Source organism: Sorex araneus, chromosome 2 (assembly GCF_027595985.1).
Source record: "Sorex araneus isolate mSorAra2 chromosome 2, mSorAra2.pri, whole genome shotgun sequence".
NCBI classification, from domain to species: domain Eukaryota; kingdom Metazoa; phylum Chordata; class Mammalia; order Eulipotyphla; family Soricidae; genus Sorex; species Sorex araneus.
In genome coordinates, this window is record NC_073303.1 from 322,606,943 (window position 1) to 322,626,786 (window position 19,844).

Consider the following 19,844-nt stretch of genomic DNA (forward strand, 5'->3'; position numbering starts at 1 on the left):
ACTGTGAGAGCAGTTACAAAGCTTTTGGGTTTAAGTCTTGGTCATACAATGATGAAATACCCATCCCTTCACCAGTGCACATTTTTCACCACCAAAAAGCCCAGTATACACCCCCATATCCTCCCTACCTGTGTGACAGATTATTTCCACATTATTCTCTCTCTATTTTGATTACATTTAATATTTTGACACCAGACCCACCATTATTATTTGAGATTTTACCCCAACAATCAGATCTGCCGTAAAGCAACATTAGACAATTTGTTTTTCTATTGCTGATTGTGAATTGCATGTGATATCTCGTGGCTGCGATAGAGGCTGCACAATTTTGGAATCCTGAAAACATTTCTGTTCTTTTTCTGTCTAGAATCCTGAATTTTGGAATCCTGAAATAATTTCTGTTCTTTCCACTCTTGGTTTTTGCAATTTCTGAGGTTGCAAACCTAGTTTTGCATCCCTATCCTCTGCTCCAATAACTTATACATATAAATGACTTGTCTGTTTTTCTTTGCATTTTTTTTCTGACCCTCTGCTGTTAAGAAATTTCAGCACTATTCTCGCCTGACCCTTGAATTCTATGGGCTTTGATTATTTGTTTAATATCCTCTGATTGACCCATCTGCGCGTAGATCTGAGTTTTACCCTAAACACAGCTTCCATTTTCTCCTTTATTCTGTAGGTGTCTTTCATTCTCTTACTTTCTGCGCCTTCACTTTTCATATCTTTTCTGTTATTTTGATCTTATTCGTTGCCATTCTACCTAACCTGTTTCTGCCACTCTAATTCCATCTTACCCCAACTGAGTAAAGAGTAAGCAAAAACCCACCTTCTTTCTCCTACCCAAGCTCTTGATTATATTTTCTGCAATAAAGTCTAAATATAAATGGATGAAGAGTTTCTGTCATTGCTAATTTTGGAATACAACAATGAGAATGAGGAAAATCTCACTGAATGTAGTAAGGATGAAAAGGGAGAGAAAAGATAGAGGTCTGAGGAGACTTCACACTGTTGTCCAGGCAAGGCGTCATCTTAAGGGATGTGGGATCAGTTTTGAATCTCTGGCATTGTGATTGAAAGAAAAAAGTACCAAAAAAACAGAATGCAATCAACCATTGTATCACTGTTACTGCTCATTGATTTGCTCGAGTGGGCACCAGTAACATATCCATGTGAGACTTGTTGTTACTGTTTTTTGCATATTGAATACACCACGGGTAGCTTGCCAGGCTCTGCCATGTGGGCAGGATACTCTCGGTAGCTTGTCAGGCTTTCCAAGAGGGGCAGAGAAATCGAACCCAGGTTGGCTTCGTGCAAGGCAAACGCCTACTTGCTATGCTATCACTCCAGCCCATGGCAACAATGGCTAAGTGGTTAAGGCGTTGGACTTGAATGCAATCAAATAATATTGAATTCAAAAGAATCCTTGGGTGTGGCAGTGCAGCAGTACTTGGTCTCAGAAGTTCTGAGGAACACTAGGGCTATATCAAGTGGTGTTGTAGCAGGACAGGCTATCCTAGGGATGTAATCTAGGGCCTTGCTCATACAAGTCATTTGCTCCTGACCCTTGAGTTCTATCTCTGGACACCCTAACTCATTCTTCTCCTTTTGTAAGACATATACTCTGTCAAGATGGCAAACGGCAACTACCAATATTTATAACTAAATTTTCTTATAATCCCTCTGGGCTGGAGAGATAGCACAGCGGCCAGGACATTTGCCTTGCATGCGGCCAACCCAGGTTTGATTCCTCCGTCCCTCTCAGAGAGCCTGACAAGCTTCCGAGAGTATCTCGCCCTTATGGCAGAGCCTGGCAAGCTACCTGTGACATATTCAATATGCCAAAAACAGTAACAACAAGTCTCACAATGGAGATGTTCCTGGTGCCCGCTCGAGAAAATCAATGAGCAATGGGATGACAGTGACAGTGATATCCCTCTACCCCCTTACTAAAATTTCATGTCATAGCTATTTCCCTGAGATCAAATGTTTGGTTGATGTGCTATTTGGGTAAATTTTCCAACTACATAAAGGTATTTCTAGCCATTGCATTTGTGTAGGATCAGAATGTTAGAACACTCAAATCTTAACAGGTAACTGTGAAGTATTTTTACTAATTTCAATGTGTCAGATCATTTATAAATTAGAAAAATATATCACTGTATCACTGTCATCCCATTGCTCATTGATTTGCTTTAGCAGGCACCAGTAACGTCTCCATTGTGAGACTTGTTGCTACTGTTCTTAGCATATCGAATATGCCACGGGGAGTTTGCCTAGCTCTGCCTTGTGGTTGGAATACTCTCGGTAGCTTGCCAGGTTCTCCGAGAGGGATGGAGGAATCAAACCCAGGTCAGCCATGTGCAAGGCAACACCCTACCCACTGTACTATCTCTCCAGCCCCTATTTATGATAGATAACATATATATATATATATATATATATATATATATTGGTTTTTTTGGTCACACCCGGCAATGCTCAGGGATGACTCCTGGCTCTGTACTCAGGAATTACTCCTGCCCTCCCCACTGTGCTATTGTTCCAGCCCCGGTATATGTATATACATTTTTAAAAAATAGTATGGAACTAATATCCAAGGATAAGGAAACAGGATGCAGGAGGACTGGTCAGTGGTTGGAATCTACCACCAGTGTGTGAGCAAAGGAGGGTGGGTAAGATAGAGAAGGGACCAGTAGGACAATAATAGCCAGAAATGATCACACTGGACAAGAATTGAGTGTTGGAAGGAGGTAAAGGGGTACCCCTGATAAAATTGCAGTACCTGTATTGTAAACCGTAATGCCCAAAAGGAAAGAGAAAGACAAAGAGAGAGAGAGAGAGAGAGAGAGAGAGAGAGAGAGAAGAAAAGGTGTCTGTCATAGAGGCAGGCTAGGAGGGGGATGATGGGAGGAAACCTGGGGACACTGGTGCTGGTAAATGTGCCCTGGTAGAGGGATGGGTATTGGAACACTTTATGACTGAATCCTAATCATGAATATATGAAACATATAGAATAATTCTATTTTTAAATGTTTTTATTAGTGAATCACCATGAGGTACAGTTACAAACTTACAAACTCTTGTGCTTGCATTTCAGTCATACAATGATCAAGTACCCATCCCTCCATTAGTGCCCATTTTCTACCAACAGTGGTCCTAGCATTCCTCCCACCACCCAGAATAATTCTATTTTTAAGCCCTGAAAATATGAGCACATTTATTTGGAGGGGCTGGAGCGATAGCACAGCGGGTAGGGCATTTACCTTGCATGCAGCCAACCCGGCTTTGATTCTTCTATCCCTCTCAGAGAGCCCGGTGAGCTACCAAGAGTATCCCACCTGCACAGCAGAGCCTGGCAAGCTACCCATGGCGTATTCGATATGCCAAAAACAGTAAAACAGTAACAATAAGTCTCACAATGGAGACATTACTGGTGCCTGCCCGAACAAATCGATGAACAATAGGATAACGGTGCTACAGTGGTACAGTGCTTTGTGATTGTTACAATAGAAATAGGAAACTAACTTAAGCATTCATCAATATGTGTTTTTGAGTTTACCAATCTATACCTTAGTCACTAATTCAAGGGCATCAACATACCAGGAAAAGAAAAATCTCCATTTTACCCTGCAGTGCTCAGGGTTAACTCCTAACTTTGCACTCAGGGATCACTCCTACGAGAACTTAGGAGACCATATGGGGTGCAGGATTCAAAATTGTGTAAGGCAAATACCCTACCTACTGTATTTTAAACTCTGGCCTTAAAATTTGCTTTTTTAGGCAAGGTTGGGGGATTGTGAATTAAACACATCAATCATCTTTTGGCCAAATGAATTTTCCAGAGTTAAGAATTACAGAATGCAACATTCTCATTCATTAGGAATGATTACAGTCCAACATGTGTGTGGTCCGATAAAGAACCTCATCACATACTAATCATCGTTTTTAAAGCAGAGGTTCTATTCCTGGCCTATTGCCTCCCTTTCAGAAACAAAAACCACTTAGCATACCACATGGATACTTACCTTTTTTAAGTGAACAAGCAGAAAACAACTGTGATTTGTTCCCAAGGCCACTACTCTGGGTTGCGGGGTAGAGATGTGGGGGAGAAGATTGTTCTAGTTTATCACCCACTTTGTGAAAAACTGCTTTAGTGATGATGTGGGAAACTTAATGCCTCAATGAAACAAGTCAAAGAGAATTCTTTCAGCTGAATGACGGTGGTATCAGGGGAGGGTGATGCTGCTTCAAACCACAACTAGGTTATTATTCTAGCACAGAGGTCAACATAAAACAGAAAGCCCCAAATTTCTCAGAGGTTGACAGAGATGACACAAAGAGGTAATGTGACTTCAAGAATTTTGCAAGCGGATTAAGATGTCTGGAGGAATAGAAAGGTAAATTTCTGTTCACTGAATTATAAAGAAAGGGACCATCTACCATTTGCTAGTGAAAACTTCAGTATTTGTGAACATCAGTAGTTCATACATACCATCACCTGCTCATCTAAGATTGCAAATCCAAATGACTGAATGCCAATTCCTCCTTTACACCTTGAAGATCTGACACACCAGACCTCCTGATTGTTTAGTTTCCCACCTTATACTTGTTTGTTTGTCCTGAGAGGAAAGACCACAATTTCTAGGATCCTCAGGCTATGAAAAAGAGAACACTCAGCTCTTTCATTTTTATTTTTATTTGGTTTCATTTTTATTTCTTTAGAATAGCTTTCTATGGTAGACTCGAATGACTGAATATTAAAACCCAGATACCCCTTCCCCAAGAAAAAATAAAGGTCCTTAAATCCAGTTTAAATAAGAACTAAACTCACGTGATCCATTTTTGTTTTAAGTATTTTGAATATTATTTGATTACATCGGGGGTTTTTTTGGGGGGGCACATTTTTCTTTCAATCACAATGCCAGAGATTCAAAACTGATCCCATATCCCTAAAGATAAAGCCTTGCTTTGACAACACTGTTAAGTCTCCTCAGCCCTCTATCTTTTCTCTCCCTTTTCATCCTTATTGCATTCAGTGAGATTTTCCTCATTCTCATTGTATTCCAAATTTAGCACATTAAATTAACACAAAAGTTTAATCTAAGGTATGGATTTTAGATGCCTGAAAGGAGGAGATCCCATTCTCTTGCCATTTCCCGATTGTAAAAACTTCCAGGGAATCACTTGCATTGTGTTCACTTTCAATCCCAAGTCAGCAATGACTGGTCAAATCTGTATCATTATTCCGTCCCTCTCCTGCCTGCATCCTCCACTTTTCAAACTCTAACAATGCCAACTGGGATCATCTAAGACCCTTAATTTCATCAACAAAGTCCTTTTTGTCACTAAGATAGCATATTATTAGATTTTTGAAACTAAGGCACGAAGATCTTAGGGAGCTGAACTGAACAACTTTTCAAATGAAGAAGGAAAAATTTTAATCAGAAATGAAAAATGTTGCCAATGCCTGTGGAAGATAAAATCACACATTACATTGCTTTACAGACCAATGGATAGAAAGAAAAACTAGCTTATTTTCTGGGTTAAAGATGTAAAGATATTTTTATTTTGTTATCTCTTATAATGAGGAATGTGAACATCAGCTAAAAATTGTCACCTTAAGTGGCCTTCTAGACCAGTGTTTCTCAGACTTCTCTGGCCATGGCTTCTTCCTAATCCTGTTGACTTCCTGTGTCCCCTGTCCTACTGGGTGGCTCCTAGTCTACTGCTGCGGCCCCCATTAAATGCTGTGGGTAAAAGCTTTATCTAGTATTTGTATATTATAACAAAACATTTAAATAAATTAAAAGAGAATACAGATAATGATTTCCTAAAGTTATAAGTAACTAATCCAAATTTGTATAGTTTAAAAAACTGTATTTTATCTTCAAGAATAGGGAATATCTGCTTATTTAGTCGCTACAAACCTTATTTTTTCAATTTTTCAAATGATACATACAATCTACTGATTATTATATACAATCTACTGATCTGTTTTCAATAATATGCATGTTTTATAGTTTATATACATTTATCAAGAATCATGGACTTAGTTATCTTTAGGGACACAAATTGAAGAGCAAGTAATTACATTTTTTGAAGATGTTTCTCCTAAAGCAAGGGAAATTATAGCACTTGAATGATGGAGGAAAATGTAATAGGAAATAGAACTCCTGTCAATAACATTAAATTATATTTTATATAATTATATGTAATTTTATTATATAAAAGTTTTAAAGTGAATGTATCTAATATGTTTAAATTTAAGTCTTCTAATTGGAGGCATTAGTAAGGTCTTTGGAAGTATTAAAATATATATTTAAATAAATAGCTACAAAAGGGAAAGTATCATCATACATTAATTCTCATTTACATGAAAGAAAAACCAACAAACTCTGCCTGGTGGTATAATGATTCCAACAGGCAGGATAGATTTCATTTGATACATCTGCATATTTGTTTTTGTTTTTGTGCCACAGCCGGAGTGCTTGGGGGTTCCTCCCAGTTCAGTGCTTGTGGATGCTCCTAGTGGTACTCGGGGGTCTCACCCAGTGCCAGGATTCACACTCCAGGTCTCTTCCGTGCAAAGTGTGTGCTCAGCCTGCTGACTCATATTTCTGATCTTAGTTTGATGATATTTATCAACTCAACACCATTAAATTTTAATTGCTGAGAATATAAACAAATTAAGATACTTTCCAAAACTCAACTATAGAAAACAAATACTAAGTGTATTCAATGAATGAATAGGTAAGCTATTTAATTTGAAAATTAAATGTGAAAGAAAGAAAAAAAGGTGTTTTAAAATTTCCTAAGGCTCCTTGTGAAGTTAGACTAAAGGACTTGAGTTAACAACTTGTAATTAGCGGCATAACTTCCCTCATTGCACTGTTTATTGTTTGTTATAAACATACAATAACTTAATGTTGAATAAAAAGATAAATTTATTAGCTCTGAAAGCTAATCTAACATTTCAGCTATTATTATAGCTGTATGTATATTATCATGCTATTATAGAACAATGAATACTAAAATGCTTTCACAAAATTCTGTTTGGCTTTATCTTTGGGCTAAGTGTTTTTGTTTTTGGGGTTATGGATACAAATTTGTATTTGTATTCATATATAACATAGAGATGGGACCCATCTTCCTTTGAACACTTAGCACAAAGAACAAAATAATAGTGAATGTATTTACATCCCTTTGTTATTTTATGACTCCCAAATATCCACACACATTTTTGGTTATTCCCATTTTCTTAGACACCCATCCCAAGTTGATTTTTTTTTTTCAGAGAAAACAGTTAGAGAATAAATGAGGAATCCAGCAAAAAAAGAAAAAAATCCTTAAAATCAGGATTTCTTAATTCATGTGCATATTGAGAGAAGATGCAATTCATTTCTACATTTCTTGTTGTACCCCTCAAGATTCTGCTAATCAGTCAAAAATAATTTTATGAGAACTTGGGATACATTGTCTGATAAATAATTACAATAAATCATACTATAAACCATAGATTAACTATATCTGTTAATTTGCCATGTGGATTAGGATTAAAATACTCTGGCACAATTTTTTCTTTGAGACAATAAAGTTGTGTGTAGTAAGAAAATTAATCATGGAGATTCTGAAGAACTTGTCAAAAAACACATAAGTAGTTATGTAGCAAAATTTAATGGTGAACCAGGACCAGGTATAATAAAAAAAAGTTAAACAATTAGCATTATATACAATAATGTTTATATTCCTGTTTATCCAAACCTATGAAAGTCTTTTTAACTGTCAGTAGCAGGAGACTATTTGCACTTGATTGGTAAGAAGCAGTATTTCTTTAGCCTTAAACCTTAGTACAGCTTGAAGCCTCTTTTTCTATTGTCAACTATTACTTTGGAAATGTATAGGGTTAAGTGTTACTTTTGTGACCAGGACAAATGTTACAATGCTGACTGCAAATAGTATGCAGCCATACTATTATTATGCAGCCAGCAAGTATTTGAGTGGATGGAGGAAGATATTTAATGGATGAAGGAGACATGTGAATAATGAAACATTGTTTCATCCCACAAAAGCTATTTGGGGTCTAGATGGCCAGCCTAGAGGTTTAGAGATGTGAGTTACCAAGAATCAAAAATAGGAGGTATGACAGAAACCTGTGAATAAAATTAAAAAAATGAGACCCAAGGAAAAGCCAAGGACAGAATATCATAAGTAATCAATAATGGAAAGAAGCATATGAATAGCTTTCAGAAAAAAATTGAAGGAGGAATTTGTAAATTTGGCTGCACTGTTTCATAGCAGATGTAACTGTGAGAATACAAGACCCATAGGCTACTGCGAGACACATTTTTTTTGTCTCTATGTATTTAATGAGGGAACTAATCCTTCTTGTCTCCTTTCCTGCTATGTACTAATGCCCTGTCTTTTATCAGGTGAAGGTTAAAAATTTTAAATAGTATCTCTAAGATTCTGATCTATGTATGTGTATCAACAGGTATAATTAACATATGAATTAATAGATTCAGCTGTCACATTTTATTCATGCATTCAACCAGAATTTGTTGTGTGCTAAATATCTGCTAAACACCTTTTAATGTATCAGGGATAAACAAAATACTTGTACATGTGAAGTTTATATGAGAGAAAATGAGAGCCAAAGGCAGCGATGATTTTAAAAATGAGGAAATAAATAAGGTAAATACCACTAATGAAGCATGCAAACGGGCTTAGCAGTGAAAGAGCACCTGGAATGAAGGCAAAGGTGTTTGCATCTTTAATGTTGGGTGACTAGGACGGTCTTTCTGAAGAGTTAGCATCACTGATCTGAGACCCCAGCAAAATGAAGAACATATTCCTCTCTAAACCAAGAGTCAGAAGGCCTAAATATCAGACAGGCATAGAGCTTTAATAAATATATACTCAGTGAAAATTTATTCTCCCTTTTATTTAAATTCATAAAGGCCTAAACTTGTCGAAGACTAAGTAAAGAGTATCTGATTTTTGAAAAGTGTAAATTATTGCTCTTAAACCAGCAGTCCACAGTTGTAGGAAGGTTGAAAACCACTGATCCTAACCTCAATCCTAACTGCCAGTGTAAGGACAGGTTCTGGTGTAAATGAACTGTGGCTCTTGCTAGGTAGAAAGTTGCTTTGGAAGAATTGAGGGGGGGAAGTATCATAATTTTTTCACACAAAAATATTTATGTATTTATATACACAAACCCCAATTGTCAGTTAAGACAAAAACATAATTATATGAGTGGTAGATAGATTATATAAACTCTGTGACAACATTGAATGGAATGCAGGAGGGGAAGTGAATAAAATCCGTTGCAGCAATGAAGAAAAATTCATGTCAAGGAAGACTTTTGAAAAGGTATGATACTGTTGCTGGTGGGAGAATTCAAGGACAGTGTGTGCCTTTTGCGGGAGACCCTTGGCAAATGAATCATGGCTCTGTTGCCTGTGAGCACAGCAACAAACAGAAGGCCTGGTGGCTGACAGCTGCCCCAGCCTGGCCTCCACTGCATGAGAGGGAAGCTCAGGGTTAGAGGAAATAAACATAGCAAGTCACAAGGCACTTAGTCACAGTAACCTGGTACATGTTCCCTGTGGGGAAAACAAGAAGATAACGGACTAGAAAGTCTCTCTTGATCGCCATCCAGGACAGAGTCTCCTAGTCATCCAAGATGGGCATCCCATAGAGCAATGGAAAAGCTAGCATGAAAGTGGGGGCAGCTGGAAGCATGAAGCGTCACTAGCTCACACCTCGTTTTGATTTAACATCTCTCAGGTGTATGAAGTGCCCAGCATTCTTAGGTTCAATATCTGCGTGTGTAGCTAAAAGTGAACTCTTGTTGTAGCTATCCATGCTTAGCCCTCAATCACATGGAACCAAACTCAATGTCTTGATCACAGAAGCCAAAGGGAACAAGATAAAGCTAAAGTGAGACAGGGCATGAGCAAATGAACTGGAACCAAGTAGACTTTATTTTTTGGATTCAGGTTTACTCTTTTCCTAAAGAATTGCAGGATGGCTCTGTTCAGGAGCCATCTAAAGCTAATAGCTGGAAGATTGTTCCACGGGGAATGAACTTGCTGTGGAGGCGAGTGAACTCAATAACCTAATTGTTTTCCCCCATTCATTATCATTTATAGGTCCCTTGGTGAAAAATTTGGCAAACTGGCCTAACACAATAACAAGAAGTTGAGGCTTTCTTATTGGTCTGATGAAGTGTTCTTGCCAATATAAGAGCACTACACAAAGAAGACCTTTTTTATTTATATGACTTTTATTTTTATTATTTCCCCTTAGTAACCATTGGTGGGCTCTTTTATTGCACAGGACTGCTCTAGGCATCAAGAATCTAGAGAGGTGTGATATTTCAGGGCGCTTACAGTCTGGCCAGCATTAGGAAAATGTTGCACAAATCAATATCTGGAACAGTATGTTGGATAGAACTATATTGTGTGGAATCTGGCGAAAATTTGGGAAATGCAAATTTGATGTACTTTTTCATCTTTTGAATGATGAATTATTAAGATAAGTTCTCATAAATAAAATCCATTAAACTCAAATTTTTCTTAGAAAATAATCATCCTTCTGAATTTTGGCAGAGAAAGGTTTTGTTGTATATGTGTTGATTTTATCTTTTCTCCCTCTCTCCACACGAATTCCCCATGGTATGTTGGATGAAAGTAATGATATGGGTGGACATCAAATGTATTTCTTTCTTATAGTTTGAATTATCTAAGAAACAAATACTTTTTGTTTCCCAAATGACTCCTTGCTAATAGGGGTGCCTATCATTCCTCTGAGGATGAATGCAAGAGTACAGCTCTGAGAAATGTGTCAATTCCCAGAAACTAAGGTGAATGGAGCAGGGTCTGTCCTGATGATATTTCAAAGCTGAGTCTGCCAGTGTCTCGGTTTATCTGTTGTAGGATTTCTACCCAAAGCGAGCCAGTGGAGGTATGGCTGGTCTTTCAAGCTCTGTGTCCTGGGGGGTTGCCACTAATGATTTCTTTCAATTTGAGAAAATGCAGTCTTGGAATGGGGCAGTTTGAAGTTTTCTGTGGGGTCAGTGTCATAGTACAGCGAGTAGGGTGCTTGCCTTGCAAGAAGTAGCCCTAGATCCAATCCTCAGTACCCCGTTTGGTATTCCTTGCACTGCCAGAGCCGTGCAGAGCCAGGAGTAAGCCCTTAGCATCTCCAGCTATAGCCCCAAACAACAACAAAACAATAATAAAAAAGAAGTTTAATGCTGTCAGGAGCTGACCACAGTTATACCTGACCCTTCTCACGCCATGTCAGGAAAATATACAAAACAACAGGTGATGAGGGTCAAAGTTGCAAGCATCCTAACACATTAAGTAAAAGCAACAGAGAATAATAACATTAACTCACTTCCCTTAGGAGTTTAGTTTTTCTACTGAACTGGCAAAAAGCCCCAACACAGAAGTTTCACTTTTCCATGAAAACTTTTCTCCATGCTCTAATAAACAGGGTGAACATTCTTGAACCCTACAGCATCACTCAGCCTTCAAATGTAGTACTGCCCCTCTGCAGGAAGACCTGGAAGGACAAGGGCCAGGTGCATCACAGGGCTGCTGTCTGTCTCAGTACAGAAGCACTGAGCCTGCTCTGCTTGTCTGCTGTGTTTCAGTATGTTTGCTTAAGCCAGTACATGACCTCATGCAAACACACCGGTCATTCCACCAGAAAGTCTTCACTCACTGTGCTTAGATAAAACTCTTTCCGTGTGGGAGTTGTCAATCAATTGATCCTCTGAAAAGTCTTCCTATCCACCCCGGATGTTTGTATTGGCTCTCCTTTGCCAAACCCACCCATGGAGGGCCGTGAGAATGTGCACGGAAAATCATTTTATTTAAGTGCTTGAAACAGAATGATCTGTTTTGGCTTCCGTCCCATCATCCAGTTCTTCAGACTTGACCGAGAAATTGGGTGCTCACACTTATTCAATTATTTTATGAGAATGTCTTTTACCTCTATTTTAAAAATAAAAATCTTGAATCCAAACATGGAATAGTAGAAAGGATTAGGCATCCTTTATTCCTTAACTTCTAATTTCTGGTCCAATATCCTTTTGAAATTAGTGAAATTAGAGAAAGTGAAAGTGTGTTTGGAGTCCTATCCAGGGAAAAGAGCCATATAAAGCAGACAGTGAATTCTGTGTTTCTGGAGCACTGAGCAGCCCAGTATTATAGGGGCAAATGATCCTCAGACACATGAAACCAATGCAGTGAAGTGCCTACTAGAAGAGTAACTGAATATTAATGCTCAATTCTTTTGTTTCTCTAGTTGATGAACATTTTGCTTTTCAGTGTGCTGCGTTTAGCTGAGCAAAGCCCATCCAAATACATACAGCCTAGAGGCTAAAGCTAATTCTGCTCCAAACTGTTTACCTGTGACCCAGCTCATATAAACCATTGGAAAAACTACCAGAATTATTTCAGGACATAAAATTCAAGTTTCAGTGGCTTTAAGTAAAATCTAACTAGCACACTGAAAAATGAGCCATGGCTCATGTATATCCATGAGTCTGTGACTGCTTTTTGCTCTGCAGAGACAAAATTATGCCATTGGCTAAAATCTTTCAAAACACCAGAGGGAAAGAACTTATTGTTTACAATTCTGCTAGAAATTTGACTCCTTCCAACCTATCAGCATGTACATTTTATAATGTTTTTAAATAGCTCATTTAAACAAAATACTTACTTTCCGTTTTTTCTAAGTCTTACTTTTTTGATGGGCAGAGTGATAGCACAGCGGGTAGGGCATTTGCCTTGCATGCAGCAGACCTGGGTTCGATTCCTCCGTCTCTCTCGGAGAGGCTGGCAAGCTACCAAGATTATCCTGCCTGCACAGCAGAGCCTGGTAAGCTCCCCGTGGCGTATTCAATATGCCAAAAAAGACAGTAACAACAAGTCTCACAATGGAGACGTTACTGGTGCCCACTCAAGCAAATCAATGAACAATGGGATGACAGTGCTATGGTGATACTTTTTTATATTTACAGCAATTTAAAAATATTTCCAAGGCGAGGATTTGCTTGGGCCATGCGTGATGTTGACCAGGTGTTAGTCCTATTATAGTGCTCCTGAGGTCATTTCCGGTAGTGCTTGGTGAACCGTGTTGTTCTGGGGATCAAACGCAGGACTCCTGCTTGCAGAGCGTATGCTCTAGCCCTTTGAATAATTTCCCTAGCCCTTCATCCAGTTCTTTTTCTTTCCTGCCTCTTAAAGTATTTCCTATCTCAGTGTTCTTATTCTCTGTTAGAGATAATGAAATCTTTAACAAGATGATTCTAAAATTGTGATAAAACATATTCATGAATAAATCAAATAAATAAATATGTAACAATTTATCAAAAATATTTCATTGTTTATGCTGTTCTTCTGAAATTCATTAATAAAATATGTTGAGAGGACGGATAGTGGACACTGTCTTTGTCTTGAATCGCCCAACTCTGGTTCAATCCCCAGCACCCTGTATGGTCCCCCAAGACCCCCAGGAGTGATTCCTAAGCACAGAGCCAGGAGTAAGCCCTGAGCACCACTGGGCATGTTCCCGCCCACCCCAACTCCCCCCCAAAGAAATATATTGAATTCCTTCAATGTATCTTTCATATTTATGATCACTCAACTCTCTCAACTTCTATTTTCTCATTTATTTTTGTAAGTTCTCAGTAAGTTCTTCAATCCTTTAACCCAGTTTACTAAATTTATTTATATTTTTCTTTATCCAGGGTAGATTTTAATTCATCTGTTGATTCATCTAACTAAATGGTATTTTAAATTTCTAAGTCATGCATTTCTTTTATCTCCAATATCATCTTCTTTATTTTAGTTTTGTCTATTTGTAAAGGGAAGTTTTATTTTTTACAGTTTAATTAATTTATTCTAAAAATATGGCAAGCAAGTTAGTTTGATGTCATTTTTGCATGTGGCATAATTTTCATTTTACTTTTTGTCAATCCATTCTCAGTCTCTTTACTAGCTGTCATTTTCTTAATGTGTTTTTGAATTATGTTTTTTTATTCATACTAAGAAAAACATTTAAATGTATTTATTTATTTAAAATTTTTTGTTGAATCACCAAGAGATACACAGGTACAAATCTGTTTATGATTGGGTTTCAGTCATACAACATTCCAACACGCATCCCTCTACCAGTTTACCACTGCCAATGTCCCCAGTACTTTCTCCTCCCTAAGCAGTTTTCATAACTCCATAAAAACTGGGAATTAAAGTGGCTAGAAACAAATTCTATTCCAATATTCCTTTAAAATCTGTAGGAGAGAGACTTATGAAAACCTTTGTTTCAATTGCTGTTCCTAACAGTGCTCTCCTTAACCCCAGCATGTAAGCCACTTCTCATTATGGTGCTGACTTTGATTTCCATTGCCTGTTTCAAGGCCAGTTTACATTTCTCTTCAGTGCTTGACCCTTAGAGAAGCGATGGTGACTGGTCTGATCTTTCTGGTGATCTACTTCACATGCTACCAGTTTTATTTATGTGTTAGAGCAAAAGGCAAACCTCAAAGTAAGAACTGTCCTGTGTCTTGAAAGTCCCAGGTATTCTTAGTTGCAATGGGTATTATATTGATGCTGAAGGAACTTCCTTCCTCCTTGCAACTGCTCCTTTGCCCCTCAGTGCTGATTCCAGCCTCACTTTTAGCCATGACACACTCCCTCTGTTGGAGTTGTACCCTATAAGGATGTTTTTACTTTAAGGCGAATCAGTGTCTGGACTGAGGTTACTGTGCTGGCTCTAATCTTCACGATCATGGTACATACTTCAATCAGTTCTAGGAGTGTGCTTCTCAGAGCTGAGTTTCTCCCCAGTAATTGGCTTTACTGCTAGTAATATGCCTTGCCCAGGTCACACCCAAATCTGAGGGCAGCACAAATCCAATTACTGGTCAGTAGTAGTTAAGTACAAAATCTTAGTCCCTTTGCTTCAGTTCTAGAGGACACCGAAGGACCAGTTGAGCATTGGTGCTCCCCAAAGACCAGGACCATGGTCCTGCACTTGTCTCTTGTCTTCCAGTCCAGCTTCTCCCTTGGCTTACTCCTGCCTCCTTAACTCTCTGGGTGTTTGCTGAGAGCTCCTGCAGGTAATCTCCTGTATACAATCTCACTCTCAGAGTCAGTTTCTTTGCATCCTCACCTAAGAAAGCAGCTAACATTATAAAATATATATCATTGATTCTTAAAAAATTCAGGATTAAGGGTAAACAATCCAAAAATCTGCGTATACCTTTTGACTTTCCCTTTTCCAAACTTAACTCCAAACAAACAGCCTCTTGTATGTTATATGTGTTATCCACTGTGTTCTTATTATTATCTTACCATAAACTAAGCTAGAGAGAAGAATGTTAAAAAATCACCAAAAAAAATCACCAAGATGAAAAGACATTTCTATTTGTCTTAAATAAAATGCATGTATATATGGATTCAAGGATCTTCTGTATACATCAATATCAAGTATAAGCAATTTGCAATATTGGTATCAGACCAATAAAATAGAATTGTGTGTCTTCTTCAAAGAAGATATTACTACCAAGCACATGAAAAAATATTTAACCTTATCATTAGCAAAATTCAAAGTGGAATCATAATAAGATACTATTTGGTATTCACTAGATTGGCCATTAGAATAATTAACATTAGTTCCCCAGAAAGTGTTTCTGTGGTTTAAATTGTGTCCAACAATCACATGACCAGGATTCCAAACTCTAGTACCACCACATGCCCTGAGGTGATCCTGATACACCTCCTCCCATTCTCAGGGCCCCTGGTAGGGAGAGAAATAAAAATCATCAAGCCTTGTGGAGACATGAAGAAATAGGAAACCTTGTATATATCTGGTTGGAACAGAGAATGGTGCACCTGCTATGGAAAATAGTTGCTCATCCAAAAAAACAGATATGCAATAATTATATAGCAGTTCCACTTCTGTGAATGTATTTAAAATAACTGACAAAAGATACTCTAGCACATGTGTAGACAGATTAGGCACACACTTACAGTCCACAACCTGAATATCCATCAGCAGATAATCGGTGGAATAGTATTCATCCATACAAAGAATGAAGGACCAACACTTGGGTGAAACTTGAGAATACTATGTTCAATGAAAAATATTCAGACACAAAGGTCCATATACTATAGATGATATTTACATGAATTATCTATGGAGACAGGAGCTGACCCCAGATTGTCAGGAGTGAGTAGGAGGGGTATAGTAAACAATTACTTAATGAATGCTTTTGGAGTGATGAGAGTGTTTTGGAAGTAATGGCAAAATTTGTCCAACATTGTAAATATAGGAAATGCCACTATACCCATTAAAACTCTATTTTGTGTTATGTAAAATTAACATAGATCCTTAATACAATAGAAATGCCTCTACACATAGATTCTTGATAAATAAAACCTAATTGTTTATATGATATAGCTATGATTATATGTTATTTTATTGATCTTACTTAAACGTCTGGCTTTTTGGGTCACACCTGGTGATACTCCTAGCTCATGCACTCAGGAATTACTCCCAGTGGTGCTCAGAGGACCATATGGGATGCTGGAAATCAAATCCGGGTCGGCCATGAGCAAGGCCATGAGCAAGGCCATGAGCAAGGCAAACACCCTTCCTGCTGGAGCAATAGCACAGCCTTGCTATGTTTGCCTTGCATGAGGTTGACCGGGGTTTGATTCCTCCATCCCTCTCAGAGAGCCTGGCAAGCTACCGAGAGTATCCCGCCTGCACAGCAGAGCCTGGCAAGCTACCCATGGCATATTCAATATGCCAAAAGCAGTAACAAAGTCTCACAATGGAGACGTTACTGGTGCCCGCTCGACCAAATCAAAGAGCAATGGGAAGAAAGTGCTACAGTGCTACTTAAACATCTGTCCCTGTAAGTCAAAAATATAAACAGATTTATCCACTTGCCTCTGCTTCCATTTATTTTGATCTTTCCATTTTCCCAAAAGCTAGAGACTCTAATAACGATTGCATTATGTTGTGTTGAAGTTACCTGCCCAGACTATAATATGTCAAAAGTTAGACAAATATAAAAATGCATTTAAGAATAAAATACATGTTTACTTACATATTCAATGTCTGTAACATCCTGCACCTGTATATTTCACTTACAATAGCAATTAGGTATTTTTATTGAGAACATTTTGTGGATTCCTCTGTCCTAAGTGCCTGTGAGCTTTCACTGAGACTTCAAGTTGATTTTTGAATCATAAAAATTCGTAGGGCTGGAGTGATAGTACAGTGGGTAAGGCTCTTGCCTTGCACACTGACAACCCAGGTTTGAACCCTGGCACCATATATGGTCCACTGAGCATTGCCAGGAGCGATCCCTGAAGGCAGACAGAGCCAGGAGAAAGTCCTAAGTACCGCCAGGTGTAAAGAAAAGAAAAAAGAAAAAGAAATTCTCTGAGTTCAGAACATGGAATTGATCAGGATGGCAGAAATTAGTACATGATAGAATGATAATTACAGGGTAACATGGTGGTTGAAATAATTAATTATAAACTACGTGCTTTTTTTATGCTCTACTTTGGTCTGATAGTAAAATATTGCAAGAAATTTAGTAGAAACGTTTTGGGTAAGCATTCACTCTCTGTTATGAGATTGTATAATATCAGCTAAAGATATATTCAATTTATGGTGTATCAGTTTTTTAACGGCACATCACAATTTGCTCTCCTGACATTGCATTTGTCATACAGTCATTTAGGCTATGTATAGCAATTTTGACCAGTGAAGTATGTTGAAATGAGATCATGTAACCTTCTGGTTAGATCTTAATGATCTCTGTGTACTTACAAATGGCTAAACATTAAAGCTGTATATCCTATATATGTGTATTTAACTTATATGTTCATCTATATATGAATATTAAGGTGTTGGTATATATTATCTATTTATATTTACAAAATGGTTAGATTTTATTTATATAGAGAATTTTAGAGTTTCAAAGGCCTGGGGATTTGTTTAATTTATGCCCCAGAGTTGAGGCCAGAACAATAGTATAGGGATTATGATGCTTGCTCTGTATTAAATTGACCCTGATTTGAATCCCTGGCACTACATCTGGCTCCCTGAACACTGCCAAGGGTTAGTCTTGAGCACAGAGCCAGGCATCATGCCCCTGATAGTACCACTGGGTGTGACTCCTAAGCAAATATAACAACTGTAACAAGAAGTTTTAAGGACAGTGGTAAATGAAGGACCTGGATATTGACTTCTATTCTTATAGTTACTTGGTCCTTTGATCTCTGTTGAACGTTTGAACAATTTATTCTTCAACTACAAGAGAGTTTTATGACAGGATAAGGTTAATTATGAAAAAATTAAATATATAAAACTGTTGTCTCCAATTCTGAATTCATTCAGTAATCCATGACCTCAGCCCACTAGTGTGTGATTTACAGATTTATTCATGTTAAACCACACTTTTTCTGCAAAAACCCTAGCTTGTTATGATATATTTAACTAGACTATTTCAGTTGATTAGCCAGTGACTTTCAAAAGTATTCCTTACCTATGCTCATAAATGAAATTGGCTTATAATTTCCTTTTTTAGACTTATCTAACTTTAAAATTAAAGTACTCTGCTTTCATCAAATGTTTTAGGTAATGTATCCTCTTTATTACTTCCTAGAACTACTTTATAAAATAGGGATTGTCTGTTCCTTTAAAATTAGAACAACTATCATAAAATTTTCCAGATCAGGGTCATTTTTGTGTTTTCATTTCCTGGTAGAATATTGTGTGAAAAATAGAAATGAAATGTTCTTTCACACTGTATCTTAAGTTAATTTTACAGTTTTACAAGGAGAAAGGCTAGGTTTTCATATTAGATGGCTAATTCATAGAGTACTTGTGACACTTCATGTACTTTTGGGATGGTTGCATAATACACTGCATAGAAACATGTTTTAACTGTATTAAGATCACCATGCATCTGTTTGATCTTATGTTCCTTCACAATCTGTATTTTTCTTTATGCCCTAGGACATACAGGACGCTTGTTAAAGTCTCTTTGCTTCACCAGTCTTTCTTTCCTGTTGCTTCACATCATTTTTCACATCACATTGGCTAGTCTTGAAGCTCAACACCGCATTGCACCTGGTTACAACTGTGAGTATTGTGGTTGGTTTCTTCTCACATTATATCAATACATAATAACTGTATATTCCATAGTATTCATGGAAAAGTGTGCAATACAGTTCATGATAATTTTGGTGACTTAGCTACCCTACATACTATATATATATTAAGACCCTCCCATGGAAAATTGTCAATGAATGAACTTTCAGCATAATACAAACATATCATAATTTATATTTAGTCCCTGGAACTTCCGCTGATGAGACAATACATGTACTCTTGCTAACTTGATAAAGAATATTTAAAAAATAATAAATGGCCATGACCTCATTCTATGAGATTTCAGGTCTTTATGAGAAAATATTTAATTACACATTTTTCTCAAACTGGAAGTTAGTTATTGCTATTTATATGAAAATAATGTATTTTATACTCATTATAATTGATTTTTAGCTAATTTAGTTATTTTATTTTATTAAGCAATAATCATAGGGAAACTAAAATTGATCCAGTTCAATTTTTGCTTTAACATTTACCTTGTGTTTTCTTTTTTTTTTAATGTAGCAAAACAGCTTAATTTATAAAACACGAAGCTCACTGAATTGGCCCCAAGCAGTAGTTTGCTGATCCTTGCTATCCATGTTTCATATATATATATATAATTAGCGAATATATATATATATATTATGAAT

The 19,844-nt window shown here is 37.3% G+C and overlaps 1 protein-coding gene across 3 annotated transcripts in view; it reads left to right on the forward strand.

Moving 5' to 3' along the window:
* The window catches only part of PIEZO2 (piezo type mechanosensitive ion channel component 2), a 455,202-nt gene that overhangs the window by 133,073 nt on the left and 302,285 nt on the right, over positions 1 to 19,844 (forward strand). For all 3 annotated transcript variants that reach the window (XM_055127104.1, XM_055127105.1, XM_012933496.2), the window contains exon 3: positions 19,057 to 19,182. In XM_055127104.1, the coding sequence (XP_054983079.1) occupies positions 19,057 to 19,182 (126 nt within the window). The remainder of the gene's footprint in view (positions 1 to 19,056; positions 19,183 to 19,844) is intronic.